Source organism: Triturus cristatus, chromosome 12, assembly GCF_964204655.1.
Source record: "Triturus cristatus chromosome 12, aTriCri1.1, whole genome shotgun sequence".
NCBI lineage: Eukaryota > Metazoa > Chordata > Amphibia > Caudata > Salamandridae > Triturus > Triturus cristatus.
This window is the reverse complement of record NC_140595.1, coordinates 89276407-89297403: the sequence shown is the minus strand read 5'-3', so window position 1 is coordinate 89297403 and position 20997 is coordinate 89276407. Positions and strand designations below refer to the sequence as shown.

At 46.3% G+C, this 20997-nt stretch overlaps 1 protein-coding gene across 2 annotated transcripts in view; it reads left to right on the top strand.

Annotated features, from left to right (window-relative positions):
- Positions 1-20997, top strand: part of GBA1 (glucosylceramidase beta 1) — an 85344-nt gene that overhangs the window by 19170 nt on the left and 45177 nt on the right. For both annotated transcript variants that reach the window (XM_085639878.1, XM_085639879.1), the window contains exons 4-7: positions 3220-3366; positions 5419-5552; positions 6509-6681; positions 16178-16415. In XM_085639878.1, the coding sequence (XP_085496004.1) occupies positions 3220-3366; positions 5419-5552; positions 6509-6681; positions 16178-16415 (692 nt within the window). The remainder of the gene's footprint in view (positions 1-3219; positions 3367-5418; positions 5553-6508; positions 6682-16177; positions 16416-20997) is intronic.

The following is a 20997-nucleotide window of genomic DNA, read 5'->3' as shown; positions in this document are numbered from 1 at the left end:
CCATACAATTTTATACACCTTTGTTGCATTTCTTCAAATTGTTCTACTCTCGTGCCTATTCTCATGAGTACTTTTTTCTTCTATAATTCTGCTCTTTTTTCACTTTTCCTCCCTCCACCCCACCCTCTTCCCTACCTAAACCCTCACCAACTCCCCATGCCCCTTCCGACACCTGGCAATTGGGGAATAGCTCACCATACCCCCTGCCTCCCCTACCTGAAAAAAACCCTATGCAGGGTGCCATGTTATTGCACCCTCGAGTGACCTACTGCCCCACTGTCCCCAGTGAAGAAAAACAAATCGTATTTAAAAAAAGAAAAAAAAAGAAAAAAGGTAAAGTCAAAAAAGATTCACGGCAGTCATTTCTGGATCTCCACTTTTCCGTAGTGATTTTCTGCAATAATTCCTGAGCTTCGTCCAAATTTGCGAACATATGAAATTTCCCTTGGACCAAAACTCGAAGCTTTGATTGTTGAGTTTTGGCTGCCTGGGCCTTAAACAAGTACAGAAGCTTGACAAATTCGCTGCTGCCAACATATCCGAAAAGATACGGCAACTAGGAACTTCCCGAGTTGAAAATTGCTTCTTTTGGATGGCTCTAGTCCATATCTGTTCTTTCACCCGGTAATCCGCAAAGTTGACTAATATTGTTCTAGATGGCTTTGAGTTCGGAAATGGCTGCGCTGGAACTCTCGTAATAGTAAGGTCCCCAGAGACCTCTGGCACCACATTATCATTGATGAATGACTCGACCCACTGGAGCGTTTGCGACCATTCGCAGCCTTCTTGGACTCCGACCAGTCGCAGGTTAGAGCGTCGAGAATGGTTTTCCAACTCTTCCAGCTTGGTTTCCAACACATTTTTCAGTTTTTTTATCCAGTGTAACCTGATGCTGCATCAAAGTCATCTGATCTTCCAGGAGAGAAATCCTGGATTTGGCTTCTTGTAGTCTTACCAGGTAAGAGCAGACTACTTCTTCAATTTTGGATAGGCGCGAATGTAATGCTGCTATCTCATTTGCTTGTGTTGCTTTCAGTTCCCGTATCTCGTCGAGGATAAGGTTTATCATGGTTTTGATCCCGTATGGGGAGCTAGTCCCGGCCTCTAAAAGCTGATCTCCCAAAGGATTTTCCGACACTAGCCGGGTTTGCTGTCCTGCTGTCACACATTTGTCAGCTGTGGAAGTGGAGGGTGGGCTGTCCAATGACCAAAGACATGTAGTGAGATCCTGTGTGACTGATGGAGCACTCACTTGAGATTCATCACAAAGCTCTTGTTCTAGAATTTGATTTTGTAGAGGCGGTGCAGGCACTTTAGCTTTAAAAAATAGCAGGTATTCCTTAGTCATTCTTTGAGATGCGCAGGAGGAGCTTTCCCGTGTGGTTTCTTGATTGAACTTTGATTCTAATTTCCATGATGTCTGTCCATCTGCAGCGGAACTCGTCCCTGATGTAACTGAGCCGGATGGGGCACTGACCAGGCCTTCGGACCCTAAATCTGGAGTCTGCTCTCCCTGGATGAGATTTTCGGACCTCTACTGATTTTGAGCCCCTTGACCCCCGAGCCATGATCCACAACGTAATTTGCAGAGCTCAAAGGGCTGGAGATTGGGGCTGACCCACGACGAGCCTTCTGCATGCGTTCAGCTCTAGCATTTGCGGAAGGAATCTTCATCTGGGTTGTTCGGGTTTTGGATTTCAGAGCTACATTTGAGTCAACATGAGCCATTATATTGGTGATCTTTAAGTGTTTCCCCATCCTTGCGGTAGGCCCCGAAAGCCAAGTCGTGATGCTTTTTGAGTTAAGCCTATTTTATATACTCCTGCGCTCCTACCGCAGAAGCCCAGTGCCGCCTAGCACTTAGTTGATAGTTCCAGAATTCTCGTGGGAGAAGTCCCTCACAAAGTCCCAAGGAGCCCCGGGGGGGAGGCAGGACAAGCTCACTCAAGGTCCAGCTCACTAAGGAGTCCACAGCAGTCAACAGTCCACAACAGCACTCCGTGAATCCACTGGAATATCCGATTTTATCTATTTCTCGTGCCCAGATTTCTTTTTTTTTTTTTAGCCCATGGAAAGTCTCACAAAGCTCAAAAACCCTCTCCGTGCTGAATTTAATATTTTTGCATTGCCCTGCATACTTGTTGGCTTCCTACTTTGCCTTTACAGGCCTCCCGGTACCTTTAGCAGCCTTTGTAGATTCAGCTGCCCGTAGGACAGCCCCGCCTTCCTCCGATAGTCAGCTGCCTCCGTAGGTGATTTATGCCGCAGAGGAGAGGACACACAAAGCGGCAGCAAGCCCACAGCTGTTGATAGCTATTCACAGGCCCCCGTCAGCCAGCAGAGATCGAAAAGCCCAACAAAGCTTCCTCAAACCAGCTCAAGCATTGGAGAGCACACTGCCGGTCTCAGCAGCGCAGGGCCCCTCGCTCCCTCCGAAATCTTCGCCTCACAAGCCAGCCTTCAGCAGTCTCCATTATGGTAGGGCGGGGCAGTGGTCACCTGTGGCTACAGAGAGGCGGGATTCGCCATAGCCATCCTTCCAAACATCATCTTATGAGTTCTGAAAATACACACATTTTCCTCTTTGATACATACTTTCAATTTTGGTATAAATGTATTCAGCCAAGCAAAAACTTCTAATTTAGTACGATGGGCTGCAAGCAGAAGAGCTACTCCCAGATAGCTGGAGAGCGCCCAATGAGAGAAGCCTGGTCTATTGGAAAATGTAACATTGTTTACATCTGCAAAGAATCCCTGGCAAGTTCGTTATTCTGCGATCTAAAATATTCCTTCCAGGAGAATACCAATAGTGTCAAGATCCATTTCTAAAAATACTACAACTTTACTTTAAACACTCCAAAGGGGATCCTGTGTATCTGCCCTCATTGTATAAGCAATCTCGCCTCCCCGTCTCATTTTCCTTTCAGATCTCCTATGAGGTCGAAGGATCTACCGCACTGATCTCAAATGCATACGGTTACATATACCTGTTCTCAAATGTATACTGGATTAACTCTGACTGATTAACCCTCTCAAATCATTAAAGTCTTTCATCCTTTCAGTGACATTCATGTCTGTTTTTGTGCTTACTTTTGTTCATATATGGTGTATCAAAACAACTATGCTATTCTAAATGTGACTTGGCTGTGGAGCAATACGTTGTGTTTGTCAGTCTATGCATATAACAAAAAGCAATTCTTTCTTTCATTTCTCTGGTAGGTCTGGTTCTGACGCTGAAAACAGCAAAGAAGTACCAACAGATAAAAGGATTTGGGGGAGCAGTGACAGACTCTGCGGCTATGAACATCCTGTCTCTGTCACCCGAGACCCAGAAGAACTTGATTAACTCGTACTTCTCAGAGGAAGGTGAGGAAGATTGACAGACCCTGTACTCTGACAAGCAACAACCAGGTCTCTCTGGCTACAACTTGAGGCCTTTGAGAATCAAATCCTAGAGTCTGGGGTTTAGTTAGTGCATAAGTTTCCCCTAGAAGGGAGGTGTTTTATCGTCTTGTGGAGAAGGACTTAAAGGGGTGCTCCGTATTGTGTGCATTGGAGGATGAAACAAAGGAGCTTTTTGGTGACTCTTGGTCGCCTGTTTAGGGATGATGCAAACCTATGCTTGCTGTGGTTTGTTCCTTGGCCTATCCCTCAGCCCCCAAAGTTCATCCTTTTAGATTTTGGTATGTCTATAGTGTCGTCCCAAGATCCAAACTTCATTTATTTTGCCTACCGGGGTCTATAGCAGAAACTGTACAAAAGCTGAACTAGCTCTCGAATTTCTGTGGTATAGCCCCAGAAACCTATTTTGGAACTAAATAGAATGTGTAATGTACCGGGATGTTCTTCTCAGCATCTGGGTTGTCTGTGAATTGGAATGGGACATAGAGACCCGAGCCTCTGGCCTCTCCTTGGTCTATAGAACCAAGGCTTTGATCTCTCTAATCTCAGGGGTTCTCTGTTACAGCTCACAGGAACCAAGAACCACACCTCTGGGATGGAACCTGGGTGGTATTTATTGCTACTCAGCATTATGGCACCTATAGCAAGTTTATTTGCTGCTGCCCTTCATATACAGAAGCCTGGTGACATGGGTACCCATAAAGAATTAGAATCTTTGTCTTTTTGAATCAAAGTCTCATTGGAAGAGTGGTAGAGAGGTCTGTATTGTTATCAAACTCTATGTAGCCTCTCTCTCTTCAGATTATGAGAGTATGATGTGCAAGACGGGAAACCACATAAAAGCCCTCCAGGAGCTATCCAAGCATGCATGTTTGTAATTCTCCTCTCACTGTGTTGGTATTAGCGGTTTCTCTGTAAATAAGACTACCCCTGACACTTGCTGCAGTGCTCATCACCAGCTCTTTTAGCTGAATGAGACGACAGAAGAAGGCAAATTGTGTTCCCTGATGGATGATTGCTCAAGTATGCTGCCCTGTCATTTGCCTCTCAGTTAAGAGTAAGCGGTACCAGTGGTGTGTGGGCCATGTGTTTGTCTGCACTTTATCCTTAGCATTGGTAGTAATACAATGGTACTATCTGTAGCTTCCAAGATGTAAGTACTTGGTACCAAAATCCCCTTCAGCTAAATGTTCGCAGTGTTGTTGAAATGGTGTTTTAAATTCGATTCAAACTAATTTTGTCCTATGAAATGGTTAGTTTTAGCCTTCTACATGGAGAAATACACTTCAGTGTTAAGGTACTACCTTTGATGTTATGTGGTTTTCTTGAGCTAAGTCGGGTAGTTTCAATGAGAAAAAAATAAATGATTTATTTTGTTCCTCTAAAGATTTGTTCAGTCATGTTGTATGGTGCTTCCGGTCCATACCATGTAGGGTAGGCTCTCCGTGACCAGAGTGGTATTCAGTACACTAATACCTGGTGCGTTGCTTGTCCAACCCTAACATCCAGTAGTGTAGTCCCATGGCCAGGCACCAGTCCAGGCTTGCAACGTCTGCAGACCCTTTTCGTGATGTAAGTGCTTCCATTCATTTTTCTAAATATCCACAGTATATATATAAAAAAAAAACACGAAACATTGGTAGTTTATTGATTCTTGTGGACTGTTTATGTTGGACACTCTCTCACTCGTGTGCTGGCCTGGTGAAGCATGGGTTTTATACGAGCAGGGTTAGTGCTGACCCTTGGATTTTTTGTTGATCCAAAGAATCAGTTTGTACAGCTCAGCTTGTTTTTCTACTCTGGAAAACTTACACCAGCAAGCTGTTCAGAGTTGTCCTCCATAGATGTGCCCAACTTCTGCAGGCTACATGCGCTCCGATACTGGTTCCTCTTGAATGTAATCAAGACTTGCTTTTTACCTCCCTGTTCTTGCTCTTGCCCCAGGTTGCTGAGATCAATAACTGAAGTTATGAAGCAACTTCACATCCTTCTGGGTGTTCTGTGTCTCTCGCGCAGGTATTGAGTACAACGTTCTGAGAGTTCCCATGGCTAGCTGCGACTTTTCCCTAGGCAACTACTCCTATGATGACAACGCGGACGACTTCGAGCTGAAGCATTTCAGTCTGACAGATGAGGACATCAAGTTGAAAGTGAGTGATTGAAACAAACAGCAAAATGTTTATTATTAAAAGAGGCAATTAAGCAGCGAAATTAAATGAATTCAGTCAGAGGTCAAATGAAATAAGAGACAGGAGACTGTCCATAAGAAAGGTGACATATCGCTTAAATCACAAGTCCAAGGAGGAAAAGAGCATTAATTATCGCAAACTAACTGGATGGAGGTGGTGCTGCATCCTTAAGAGTTCAGAAAGATGGACCATGGAACCACGATTGGTCAATGTTGTGCTTAAAAAGTCTGAATGCCTCCATCTTGTTGCTTTCGCATATGTTTTTGAGTACTTGACATAGAAAGAGGGAGTGTTAGGGAGACGGTAGAAGGAAGATAGAGGAGAGAGTGAGGGCGTGGGAATAGAGAGAACGGCGAGAGAGTGGGTAAAAAAGATGGGCTGTAAAGAAAAACCTTATGTGTTATAGGTATGTCGAGACAATGGTCCACACTCAGTTTGCCATAGGAATCATCCTGCATCTCACTGAGGCAGAGATGGGGGGGGGGAGGGAAGCTAGCCTGGGGTTGCTTGTTTTTCCGTTCAGAGTGGACTTGACAGGCCATCTGGGGCTTGGTATTTCCTGTTGGAGCAGGACCAGGGTACGTTTGCATGAGGGTACCCAGTAGGCTAAAAAATGAACTATAACCTTATTGCTTTAAAGTGAGGTCAAAGAAGAGAGACTCTTTATGGGCTCCTGACATCAGTGGATATTCCAGTACTGATGGGATTGATTATGGACAATTCCTGGATAATACGCACTGCCTTTTGAGAGCAGGGGGTTGGAATCCTTTTTTTCTTTTTTGAAGCCCAAAAGGTTCCAACAGGAACTCTTCTCTGACCTTGTTTGGGTCATAACCATGTTCTAGATTCTGGTGATTTAGAAAGAGTTCAGTGTATCGACGTTCGTGCCCTTTTTCAAATATGATGTCTTTTTCTAGATCCCCATTATCCAGAAGGCGCAGGCAATCTCCAAGAAGCCCATCTCCCTCTTCGCCAGCCCCTGGTCATCGCCATACTGGTTGAAGACCAACGGTGCCATGATTGGAAAGGGAACCTTAAAAGGGAAGCCGGGAGACAAGTACCATAAAACCTGGGCTAACTACTTCATCAGGTGAGTAGGCGGCATTGCCTTGTGTGGTCATGTCCAGTTTGCTGTTGAGGATTGTTCCAAGGTTCCTGGTCTAGGTGCTGGGTGTGGGTCTGAAATTCAGCCAGCCACCAGTTGGTGTCCGATAGTGATAGGTTCTTGCCGAAGAACACTACTTCTGTCTTGTTGGTGCTGAGCTTGAGACAGTTGGCGTTCATCCAATTAGCGGCTTATTCATGCAGGCGGTGAACTTGTTTCTTGTTTTGGGAGCCTTATCTGAGAGGAAGAGCATGTGTTGCATGTTGTTGGCATAGCAGAGGATGTTGATGTCATGTACTTAGAAGCAGGGGTGTAACAAAGGCCCCCGCAGTGCGGGGGACCGAGCACCAGGGGGCCCCCTCAGCAAAGTATGCTGGCCTGAGAGAGCCGGAAGGGGGGCCCCTCATGTACTTTGCAGGGGGGAGCCCCCTCGAGTTTGGTTACTTCACTGCGTAGAAGATATTTTCCAAAGGAATCATGCATACTTTGAATGGGGTGGGGCTGAGTGATGACCCTTGAGGCATTCAGAAGATAAGTTTGTGGGCTTCTGAAGAATAAGTTGCCAGGCAGATACCTTGTGTTCTATCCACTAAGAAGGAGCGGATAGCGGGTTCTTGGATGCCAATCTCATGGAGGTGCTGGACGTGGGTGCGGTATGAGACCATGTCAAATGCTGCAGAGCGGTCCTGGAGAATGATGGCTGCTGTTTCCTCTGTCAAGGATCATGCAGATGTCGTCTGTGGTAGCGATGAGTGCTGTTTCTGTACTATGGTTGGGCCTTAATCCGGACTGTGTGGCGTAGAGGAACAGGTGGGTGTGTAGGTGGTCAGTGATTCGTTGGTTGAATAGACTTTTGCCTAGAAATTGAGATTCTTAATTTGAAATTTCTACACTTTATTTAAGAGTTAAATTATATGTGTATTATTATCTTCTTATAACTAATATTGAAGAGATGTAAAAGGTAGAAAAGGTTCTGCAGTACTATTGGAGTTTTAGAAAGGTTGATATTATTAACTATGTTGTGATAGATAAAAATACTTTTGTAGTAAACAAAATAAGCTGCTAGTTGAAAGGTGCCCAAAGGATGAAGCCAGTGGCTGTCTATTGTAGTTGTGACTGTTTCTTTAAAAGGATAGCACTGAAGCTTTTAACAATATATTGCAGTTACACATTGAAAAGTTTAAAAAAAATGTAAACTCTTGTTATCAGTTTAAGGTTAAACTGGTTTGGGAGAACCTTTATTTTGTGGCTGAACGCAAGTGCACCATAACATGTGAAATGTAGGCGGTGATCCTGTTTACTTGTGGTTTGAGGGTAAGGTGCAATCTATCATGGATTCTGACCTCTCTAAATTACACTAGTTGCAGAGGTTCAGCATGTGATTTGCAGTTCTACATGCTGTAGATTCAATTTAGAGCGTGTGGATTTATTTAGCTCCCTTGTAAACTTTTCAATTTCTTTTTGTGGATGCATGTTATGTTGGCATTCATCCAGTTCACTGCCTTGGCTGTTGGCTGGTGTCGGGGTTAATGGTCGGTGAGGAAGCCCAGATGTCTTTGGTGTAGATCGGGTACCCTCCTGCCCTTGCTTTTCAGTAGAGGTTGTAAGTGTAGGTAGAAATCCTCTGAGGACTTGTGTGTTTTGCACAGAATCATCCAGAATTTCCTCTGATATTGGTTGGAGGGCAGCCATTGCCTCACAGCGTTGGTGACTCTGGCTATTGTGGTTGGGTGGATGTAAGCATGGTGAAGAGAATTCAAAGCTGCGTCCAGGACACATTATTGTAGACCTCAATCACCACTTCTACTAGAGCGAGTTTTGTCCCAGTGAGGGAGCAAAAGCAGGACTCCAGGAATTATGGTGGTTGTGATTAATTTGAGGTATTGCATTAGTATGTAATGGCTTTCTCGCCATGATAGTGGTTGCCAACCGATATGAAGACGGTAGGAGAATTGGAGATGTAAGTTGGCGGCTGAGAAGTTTCCCCCAAGTTTTTCAATCCAGTTAGGCTCTTGATTTCTCTGCAAAATAATGTTGGGTCTGAGAATTAGAACAAATCCCCTGTGGAAAGATGCACCTCACTGAACTCTTCACTTCCGGATAAACCTCTGGTTTTCTTTAAGTGAATTTGGCAATTGAGTCGGTCCACTGGAATTCTTCATACATTTTGTTCATCACCAGAACTCTGCACTGGTGACCAAGAAGCTCAAAAAGCGTACCTCTTTTCTGGGTGAGAGGCTAATCCTTGATCTACCCAGTTAAAGGTCAATCCCTTTGCTAGGATGTGACCCTCGTCCTCGTCATTTGCTACACATTTATGAAGTGTGCATCAGTGTGTGATTTTTGCTGAATGGTAGGGTCCATTTGCAACAAGGGTGCCTGCTGCACAAGATGGGGGTTCCTTTAGGAAGGCTTAGTATGTCCATCTTGTACATGAGACCCTACACATACCCCTTTTGCAGGTCCCTCTCCTTGGTGGGTACGGGTCTTTTGTCCAATGTAGGGTAGTTTGCCCTCCATTCCTGTGTGAATACTTTTCATTCCCCATTTCCAGTGTTGTGTCCAGTTCGTAAGTGAACCAGCACAGAAGCAGAAAACTGATTGCTGAAAGACACACAAGTTAGAGCCAGTCCAAAACAGTTTAACCTATGACTCCTATCGGTACAACCAGTAGACCTAGGTAAACACCTGGAAGATTCACTTGTCAGGGTTCTAGAAGTGCTTAGCCTCCAACAGCAGGCCCTTGTGTTGGCACTAACATCCTACCTTGGCCACCAGAATAGCATAAGTACCCTTAACCAGTCCGCATTGTTGGTCATCTGGACATTGAGGAGGCCTGTAGAAAAGGATATCTTGCCACTCTCCTTCAAGTGTGGATTTAAATCTGAGGTGACTGGTAGGAACTTTGCTGCTTTGATTTGTGGAGAGCCTAGGGACTTACTTCCATGAGGAGCTGTACTGCTGCTCCCAGGAGAAGCTGAGCTGATCCATTGCCCTGCTGACTGGAAAATCTGCCTCAAGGACTTCTTGACACATTAAGGTCGTCCATAAGCTACAAGTTCCCTGCAGCATAGCTATCCGGAGAAGAAGAGCATATCCTCTAGTTTGTGGAGCTGCATAATTTCCTGTCATCACAACAGCTGGTGAGCCTTCACCATCTCTGTCCAAGAATGTACTTGTAGAATTACAAGTACTGCTGCCCCTTTCCCCCAGAACACTGACGGACCATGAGACAGTCTAACTTCAAGTTCTTCCCTTAACCCATTTGTTAGGTCTTGACTGTGACTGGAAAATATATCTACCTTCCGTCTGTAGGTCTATCATAACATGTATCTTGTGCAATTTCGGTAGGTGCCCCTGAAAACCAGGCCCGCATTTGCACACCGGTGCAGTAATTTCTACACCTTTTCTCCTCTTACTTGCACAGCCCTCTTGAACATCTCCACCACTTCTACAGGATCAGGTCCCTGAATTGTTCTCTAGTTTGACTCCTACTAATTGCCACACATCAAACTTCAACCTCAAAGGTTTATCTCACTACAGATTCATTTTCAAGCCTTTTGTAAGCCTCCGCTTTATAGCAAAGCTTTCCATGATTTACTGCACACTTGTTCCGTAGCCGCCACATGAATACCTTGAAACGAGGAATGCAATCCCTTAGCAGCTGAAATGGCGTACACCCTGTTACAGAATGAACAATGGTCCTATGCGACAAAAGAATAACTTGCAACACTCCTCTCCAGCTCACCCCACCGTTATGTGCTAGCTGAATTGTATCCTTTATCCTTCTTAAACCTCTTAACTTGACCTTTGGGCTTGGGTTGAAAAATTGCAGGTCGTTATGAATTATACCCAACTGATTAAAATACCATGACATACAGTCATAGTGATCTGGGGTCCATTATCCAAAACCGTACTCTGTTAAACCTTATCTAGGAAATACATCAGCTAGAATTTCGGCAACAACTTCTCATGTTATCCTCTCGTCCATCCTTATCCCTGGCCAGTTTAAATACCAATCAGTGAGAACAACCCCAAAAGTTTTGATCCTGGAAACAACTGCAAAGTGCCCAACAATATTAATTCCAAATGCCTGCCACAGGCCTTCGAGCATTTCTACAGTTTTTAATTCTACCCTTTCAGGGCTTTACTGGTGTATCACCTCTCATGCAAATAACTTATTTTAACATATTATTTAACTCAAGAGTCCGTACTTGTGTCCTTAGCTGGCTGGAGAGATAATCTTATCGCTATGAACACTGGCATCATTCTCTACTGCCAATTCATCTAACACCATATCAAATAATTTGAATTCTCCAACCAATTTCTTCTCTTCCCGCAAAATCATTTGTAATGTTCTCGCCTACCTTCTTGATGTTCATATCAGACTGTGCAGCCTTCCTACCTCGTTCTCCGAAATGCAACAAGTATTCATCTCATCACATTGGCCGACCTCTCCTCACATTGGCCGATATAACAGCCACTTCATATACCATTTCAGTGCTGTCTCACTCGTCCGCACCCAGCAGAGGCATTCTAGACCTGTACTCTGCATTAGTTAAATCCTGCAACGAAGTGGTCTGATGCACACCTTATAGTACTCAAATTTTTATGGTTACTCATAGCAATTGTGGCGTGCAGACTTATTTCGTGCTCTGTCCCAAATAGCACGAATATGTTATATCCAAGAATATGTGGCACATCATCACGCGCCAACTAAAATTCGCCCAGCCTTAGAACAAGCACTTTTTCTTCTAGTACTCCATGTTTAATCCATGTTTTTATTCCAACCTTCTTCCATGCCAAAGGCAAGCCTGTCTGCGCATATCCGCGACCAGGGCCAGGAACCCTGGACCTCCGCACCGCCAATGCTACAACCCAGCGGCACCCCATGCACTCAACCCAGGCCGCAATAACAACTGCAAGCTAACCTCACAAGCCGACACCCACGGACCTTTCAGCTGTCAATGCTGCCGGCACACCTGCAGCACCGACAAAACCACGGATCCAGCACAACCCACCGCAAGAACACAACCGCATCGAAGACCCTGCAATGCATCCTCCTCAACGTACGATCCCTCCACAAACACGCCACCGAAATCTGGGACCTCCTCAACCGCACCACCCCGGACGTCGCATTCTTCACCAAAACCTGGACCAACACCACCTCGGGACCGGACATCACCATCGCCATTCCCCAAGGATACAAGATCTTCCGGAAGGACCGCCCCAGCCGCCCTGGAGGAGGAATCTCCATCGTCCACAAGTCCACCCTCTGGCTGAGCACACTCCCTGACGAGCCCACAGAACTGATGGAACACTTACACTTCAAGATGCAGGCAAGCCCCACCACCACCCTCCCAGGAACCCTCATCTACCCCCCCTCTCCCCCCCCACCCCGTGACCCTGCAGACCATTCACCAACTCCAGCACGGACATCAACTCACCGCAAGCGATCGCATCCACTAACTACACCTTGCTGGGAGACCTCAACTTCCACCTCGACAACCACCTAGACTCCAACACCACATCCCTCCTGGACTACCTCCACAACATTGGACTCCGCCAGATCGTGACCGCACCAACGCAATCAGCAGGACACACCCTCAACCCCCTCTTCACAACAGGAAACTCCATCACTTTCAGCCACACCACCGAACTCCCGTGGACAAACCATCGATGCGTCCACTTTTCCTTCAGAACACCCGCCACCCACAGACCCCAGCACCTGCTCCCACAAAGAAACTGGACCAAAATCACTGATGACCAGCTCACCGCCTCACTCGGCAACTCCACCCCAACCATCGCGGAAGACGACGACCCCAACACCGCAGCCCGAACTCTGCGCAGATGGATCTCCGACAGCGCCAACACCATAGCCCCCTGAAGAAGAAGAAGAAGAAGAAGAAGAACAACAACACACACGCCAAGAAAGCCAGATGGTTTACCACCATTCAACTTTGAGAGTTCAGACGCACATGTCGCTGCCTTGAAAAGACCTGGCGGAACTCCAAATCCACAGAAGCCTACAACAACTTCAGAGCCGCCACCCACGCCCACCACCAGCTCCTCAGAAATACGAGAAAAACAGCAATCAAAGACAGAATCTCCACACACGCACACAACAACAAAGAGCTCTTCAGCATCATCAAGGTGTTCGCCCAACCCACAAGCGAGTCTACAGACATCCCTCCCTCTCAAGACCTCTGCGACAAACTCAGGACTTTCTTCCACCACAAGATCAAGAACATTTATGACAACTTCGACGAAGACAGCCAACACACTGAACCCTCACCATCCACCCCGACACCCTGAAGCCAACGATTGACAGCTGGACAACCCTCACTACCGAAGACACGCTGAAGACGATGAAGTCAGTCCACTCCGTGACCCCTGCCCCCACCACATCTTCAACAGAGCTACCGACCCCATCGCACCCATGCTTCGCCACACCATCAACCGCTCCCTCGTGAACGCCTCCTTCCCCGACGACTGGAAGCACACCGAGATCAACCCCCTCCTGAAGAAGCCCTCAGCGGACCCCACCGACCTAAAAAACTACAGACCATCTCCCTGCTCCCGTTCCCAGCGAAAGTCATCGAGAAAGCCATCAATATCCAACTCGCCACCTTCGTCGAAGAGCACAACATCCTCGACCCCTCCAAATTCGGCTTCAGAAAAAACCACAGCACAGAAACCGCCCTTCTCACCGCTACAGTCGACATCCGCTCCCTCCTGGACAGAGGAGAAACAGTAGCCCTCATTCTCCTCGACCTCTCAGCGGCCTTCGACACAGTCTCTCACTGCACCCTAACAAGCAGACGTCACGACACAGGGATCCGGGGCAAGGCCCTCGACTGGATCCACTCTTTCCTCTCCGGCAAAACGCAGCGGGTCAGACTCCCTCCTTTCCTCTCGGACCCTACACCAACCACCTGCGGAGTCCCCCAGGGATCCTCACACTGTTCAACGTCTACATGGCTCCGCTCGCCCCCATCGTCAGAACACATAGACTCAACATTGTCTCATACACAGACGCCACCCAACTCATCCTCTCCCTATCCAACGAACCCAACGCAGCCAAGCACAACTTTCAAGAAGGCATGGAAGCAGTCGCCAAATGGATGAAAAGCAGCTGCCTACAACTCAACACTGACAAAACAGAAGTACTCCTCATGGGCCCACACCCCGACGCCTGGAACGACACCTGGTGTCCCCCTGCCCTTGGAAACCCGCCCACCCCCACGGACCACGCACGCAACCTTGGAATCATCCTGGACTCTGAACTCAAAATGGACCGCCAGATCAACTCCATCGCATCCTTCTGCTTCTACACCCTCCACCTCCTACGCAAGACTTTCAAATGGATCCCCCTCGAGCACAGAAAGACCGTCACTCATGCCCTCGTCACCAGCAGACTTGACTATGGCAAAGCACTCTACGCCGGAATAAACAAAAAACTCACCCGCAAGCTACAAAACATCCAGAACGCCACCGCAAGACTGGTCCTCAAATAGCCAAGACACTGCCACATCTCCCAGCACCTGTGCACCCTCCATTGGCTCCCCATTGAGGCTAGAATCGCCTTCATGATTCTCACCCACACACACAAAGCATACCTGCATACACCGGACCTGCATACCTGAACAGCCGACTCGAATTCCACGCACACCAAAGGACCCTACGATCAGCCCAGCTATCCTACGCCGTGGTCCCCCTCACCAGGAAGTTCAGATTGGGAGGCCGCTCCGTCTCCTTCCTCGCAGCCAGAGCCTGGAAGACCCTACCGCTCCACCTCAGACAGACAACATCACTCCCCATCCTCACAAAAAAACCTCAAAACATGGCTCTTCGACAGATCTCCTCCTTGATGGAGTGGAACCTGCACCACTCCCCCCTCCCCAGCGCCTTGAGACCCTCACGGGTGACTAGTCGCGGTCAAAAAACCCATGATTGATTGATTGACATGCATGATATTAAGCACGTCATATCACTTCTCCCATGTATTGATATTTCCCCAGCATATTGTTAAAACTGTATTGGTGGTAACACATAAGTCATCCCTTACATTGCAATACATTCAAAATAACAAAAGCAGCGACCATGGTCTGTGCTGTAACACACCTTCTAACAAAACAAATGTGGTGATTGTCATCTTCTGTGGACTGGAACCCTTGAAAGTCCTTAACCCTCATGCATAATTTAAAGGTGTGTACTTTCATCCGCATCATTGCTATGCCTATAATCCTAGTGCCCCCCCCCCCCCCCAAGTTATCAAATTGCAAAGTCAACAACACAATTTTGAGCCACAGAACCTGTAACGTTTAAACATGTCCACACTTCCCTGTTAATATAACGGTGTTACATCTGCTTCAACACCTCATTGCACAATACAAAAATTCCCAAAAACACAGTCTCCGGTGTATGTTGCTGGTTATTCAGTCTGCCAGAGCTTAAGATAGTGGCACACTATGAGCACAACCAACATGCTCATACACTAACATGACCGGAACCGACTGTATGCCCAACTTCTCTGTGGGCACCCAACTCACATGTGCTACCCCTCCTTAAACAACAGCCTGGACAGCCTGGACTGCGCGCACAACTGGACCATCAGTACTCCACCTCCACACCATCGGCATCCTGTTGGTCCACTTCAGGCCGAACAACATTGTGTCGCTTTGCTCTTTCCCCAGATTCTTCATCATCTTGTTGCTAGTGTCATGAAGGTGAAGCGGAGCTCAAATATGTTTCCAATGGATTTAGGACTTCTACTTCCCAAAGGGGTAGAGGGTAGGCGCAGCAGATGACCATTAGAGAGAGTTGCCCAGGAGAACTTCAAACTGTTCTCTCCACACAGCCTCCAAATCCACCCAGCAGCATTCTCTGCAATCCCATCATGTTCTACGGTCCCATTTGTATATTTCAACCTACATCCAACACCACACAAACTGAGGTCTATGATTATCCACATTGGAGTACAGCGGTATTGTGGTCCTAGGACACCAGTGTTACAGTGAGTACTCGCACAGGATACTTACTGCCCAATAACCATCCCAGGACCCCCAAAAAAGGGCTCACCCCGAAAGCACTACTGATTGTAGGTTTTTTATCCTCCCCAATGCATTCGAATATTAGTTAATTTTGCCCTGGAGATTTGCTTATCACCAGTTTTTGTCTTTGGATTTTATAAAGGAGCATATTTCCTTGTGTTAATAATTTCTGTTTTTTGGTCTCTTTTCATTAGGCCTCAGAAGGTATTTGTGGGATCATAGTCTAGAACCTCTGTTGTTGGCTTGATGAATCCTCTCCAAAGTCGTGTTTCAATCCAGCTGCTATGACATGCCTTTCTGGATTCTTTAATATTAGGTTGTACACCCAGCAGCAGAATTCCGTTTTTTTGTAAAATTGATTAATTCCGCTGAGGGTTTGGACAGATGGCTTTCACATTAGCAACTTCCTTTCTCTCCTCTTTTTGCAGGTTTCTAGATGAATATGCGAAGTACAACTTAACTTTCTGGGCCGTGACTGCAGAGAATGAGCCCACTGCTGGCACTATTACAAATTACCCTTTTCAGGCCTTGGGCTTTACCCCAGAACACCAACGTGACTTCATCGCCATGGACTTGGGCCCGGCTTTTGCCAGCAGTACTCACTCCAAAGTGAAGCTACTTATCCTAGATGACCAGCGGCTGCTGCTCCCGCACTGGGCTAAAGTGGTGAGTCTGGAGCCCGCCCTTCTGCTGAGGGTTGTGGATCTCATGAAACTAGAAATGGAATGGACTATGAATGAATTAATGGATGAATATAGAGTACTTGCCCACTCTAAGACAGCTGTGCAATAGGACTCAGAATAACAATTTGTGGGAAGTTTGCTCTTTATATAGTGGACCAAAATGAGGTAGACTGTGGAAAGAGTCCAGGCAAACCCCAATTGGTTTGCAGAGGCACAAATAATAACCAAAATGCTCTCTTTTGTGGTACTGTGGGCGAGCAGATAGGCTTATCAGAGCGCAGTTAGGCTTATCAGAGGGTAGTGCTAAGCATTTATTGAACACACAGAGGCAGTAAGTGAGAGACAGACTCAATAAAGAAATCCAAGACCAATTTATAAACATAACACAGATTTTTATATGAATTTAGATACCAAGATCATCTGAATCGGGTAAGTACTTTTCGAGTTATGGATTTGTATGTTTCAAAAGTTGACAGTTCAGTTTCTAGAGCTGTAATGTTATTCTATGGAAGGAAAAAATGTATTTAATATCAGGCACTTATCAGCGACTTAAAGGACCCTTCTCCTGGACTTTCGGTGAGTATGAAGCAAGGTCCAAGGCCACACCAACAGGTCACCTGTCACCTTGGGCGGCCGGGTACAGACATGTGTTTCGGCTTTGGGTTCCTGTTCACTTCAGTGGGGTATAGTCCGATCGCAAAGAGGCTGCAAACTTGCACTGGGGGGCCAATCCGGTTAATCCACATGGGGACTAAGTCCTTGAGATGCTTCGGTACTTAGGGACACCGTTGGTCCACTTCTCCTCGAGCTGTAGGGAAGTGGTGTCTTTAGGTTTCGGCTCATGCTGCGGGAGACACTCGCGGTTAAGATGGTCCTGCACAAAGTGCTGGCGGCAACTGAGAGTCTAGTCTAGGCATACCTAAAGGTGGGCTCCGCCTTTGAGGGTCTCAAGATCCCATTGGCACCGTCACCTCCCTCTGACTCAGGCTGTGGGGCGCAGGTGCAGAGATACTTTGAGGTGTTGGGTAGTGCTGGTTGGAGGCTCACTCTTGGTCTTTGTTTTGCATAAGAGGGGCAAGCAGGACAGCTGAACCACTCTCCGTGTAGGTCTTGCTGTCCCTGAAGTTATTAGACGTGCAGGTCGGTTTTCATTGGTGTGGGTTGTTGTGGGCTGGACACAACATGCCTTGGTTGCTGCAAAGGGGATGGTACCACAGATATTGGTGCTGTGCGGCCTCAGTAGGTCCTGGCATCCCCACAGTTGGAGGGAGGATGGATCTGACCGGTGGGAGCACGGCGACCTCTTCCTGGGCAGCTGCTGCATCAGTGGTCCCGGTAGGCGGCAGGACGGTGAACTGGATCTTGCTTCTTTGGTCCCTGCAGTTGCTGGGGAGTAGCCCCTCTACTCCAGGGGAGTGTCCCTTGGGATTTGTGAAGCACTGGCATCCCTCCAGGTTTCTTAGTCTGCACAGTGGCAGGATGCATCAGTTTCTCCATGCGAGTTGGGTGCAGCAGTCAAGCTGGCAGGGTTGGCGCCAAGTCAGTAGTTGCTCCTTGGTTCTTGTGTCAGTAATATTCTTTGTACACTCCTTCTTTGTGTCCATCAAATCTGAAGTCCTGGCATCAGGGGTGCCACCTAAATAATGTATTTAGGGGCTTTACAGGAAGTGTTAGATAGTAGCCAATGGGCTGCCTACCTTTTGGGTGACTACATCCTGTATATGACCACTTCCTGTGGGATGTGGGCATAACCCTGACCCAGAGGACCTAATTTCACCAAAAACCAAGATGGTGGAATTGTCCTAGTCTTGTGCATTTCAGGTAGCCCACCTTGGGGGTGGTACTAGCCTGAGGGTGAACACCCCCCCCGGTGTAGCTAATTCTCTCACCTATCCTGGTGCCAAATGGGCCATGTGCAGGGGGTAGCATTTCCCCTGTCTGGGGGAAGCCAGGGTTGTGTATCTAAGACGGTGAAGGCCTTTGAAACCTCCTGCCTTGATGTGCTGATTACTAGTCATCCGCTTGGAGGAGTGACATCACCGCCTGCTAGAGCAGGCATTGTTTCCGAACTAGAGAGCGTGGACTCTCACCTACAGGGGGTCAGAAACGCGTCCGTGATGGCAGGCTGGACAGGACCAGTCAGCCAATATACTAGAGGTTGGGAGGTTTTCAGGGGTTATTTCGAAGGTACCCTCTGGGTGCATGTATTAATATCTCTCACTGAATCAGTGTGGGTTTATTAATACGAGGTGTTTGATACAAAACACCATAGGTTTCAATGAAGCCATTATGTAGCTGGGAAACGTATTTTATCCAGTGCCCAGTACATACCTTAAGATGGCTTCCCTGTTCACCTGTACTGTCAGTAATGGAACTGGCCAGCACAGGATATGCCCTCACATGTAATATAATGCACCCTGCCTAAGGGCTGTAAGGCCTGCTGTAGGGTTGACTTACAAATATTACATGTAGTGTTTATGGGACATGGCACACAAGTGTGTCAGCTCATGTTTTCACTTTTTAGAGCACCTTGTCATGCAGTCTGCAATAGCAGTCTGCATTATTGTGGTGAAAAGTCCCTTGAGGGGGCACAAGATAGGCTGCAGTTCTTCGGAACCCTCTTTAGTACCTATACCCTAGGTACCAGTGGTACCACTTAGTAGTGACTTAGAGGTGCTAAAGGCCTGGTCACTTGGGGATCAAGTGACCAGTTGTCTTGTTTTGGGGAAGGAAAACTGGCACTGGGGACCTGGTTAGCAGGAACCCAGTATGCTCCAGTCAAAGTTGTATCACATACCAGGCAAAAAGTAGAGGGACTACTGCAACGAAAAGCCAGATTCCTACACAAATGTGCTGAGCAGTTACAAGAAGAGGAAGGTTTTGAGAGTTCTGTGCACATCTTCATTTTTAGTGAGATAACAGTGAGATGAGATGAGAGGAACATTGCAAATTTGAAGTGCAAATACCAAGAGGAAAGGTGTCCAAATGGGATAGTTTAAAGAAAAAGCTTCTTCTCCGATCATAAAGAGCAGTACAGAGTGAACCCAACGTGTAACAAACATTCGCAAAGCCAATTGGTCTCACCTTTCAAATGCTTTACCTGACCTTTTGCCATTGCCTGGATTTTTTTGACGATATTCTTCCACATCAAAAAAAATGTACATTTATTTTTGCCAATGTGGAACAGTATCGGCAAAAACAAAATACATGGCCACTGCAAGTGTTTGCAAAGTGCCTCTGAAGCTACTGTGTTTCATGATGACATATAGGTGATAGTGACTGTTTGAATAGTGTACACCAGAAACTGATTCACCTGTAGATATACAGGTGATTTGCACACAATTTCACTTGTAAAATAAATTCAAAATAATTTAGCTATTTGGTGAAGCTTCCCGGCCTCTCTGTGACAGTAAAAGACATGGGTGAAACAAGTTGCAGTGTGTTTTGTCAGGGAGCAAAGGTGAATGTCTTCAACCACAGAACTCTGAACTTTATACAATGTAAGGCTTAGTGCTTGCTATATCTAGGAGAAAAATATCACTCCGCCTACTTCTCACTTTTTAACAAGTAAATGGACTAAATACATGTTTTTTTAGTAAAAAGAAAATCATTGGTGAAGAAATTAGATATGGCCTTGGCAAGTTGGTCCAGTGGTTATATATTTTTTTACTAGCATATTCCGGAAAAATAAAACAAACTACTACCTAAACATGGTGATTATATGCTTCCTATAAAAATGTGAAACTAAAAACTATTGCTTATAATTTTAATAGAGGTGATTGGGTACTGGAAGAGATTTAGAACTTTTAAATTCACAGAAAAACATTATTCTTATTGGTGGAAAGAAAGCATACTATTTGCTTTGAATTATTGTAATCTGGAAAAATAGCATTAACACACAAGGATTACCAAAAATGTGAAAATTGATAAAGAATGGAAAGAAGAACCATTGACAAAACAAAGTATTCACTCACCAGACCTGCCACTGAAGTAAGTGTAATTCCTACACTCACAGGGCATGAGAACCAATGACTGAAGTTGACTGACACATTTGCAGTTGCTGTGGTGGGCACGAGCAAAATTTGAATTATAGTTGGTCATGCCGATTGATGAAGAGAACTGACCTTATTTCATGACGCTGAAGCTGTGGTGATGGTGGTTCCACCCGATCCATGGGTGGAAGGGTTGCCAACTCACAGCTGCTGGAGTTATTGCTCTTCCTTCAGCTGCTAATTTGCAGGAATGTCTTGTTGAAACATAAATAATAACACTGAGGTGAATTAATGCATTCCACAGAAACTTGGGCTACCTCACTTCCTCTTAGGCAAATGTGACATGGCGCAGCCGTGAATGAGAAGAGGCTCGGCTGGCTAAAGTCTGGGCACTTTGGCCATTCTACAAAGGCTCTGAATGGGTATCCTCCTGGATATTCATTCATTGCCTCGCATGAAAACCTGGCATGGTGTGGCTCTAGAATTTTGTGAGTACTACAACTTGCATCCGTACACACACTGGTCTTGGAAACACCGTCTGGAAGGAGAAGTAAAGGGTAACACTATCACCAC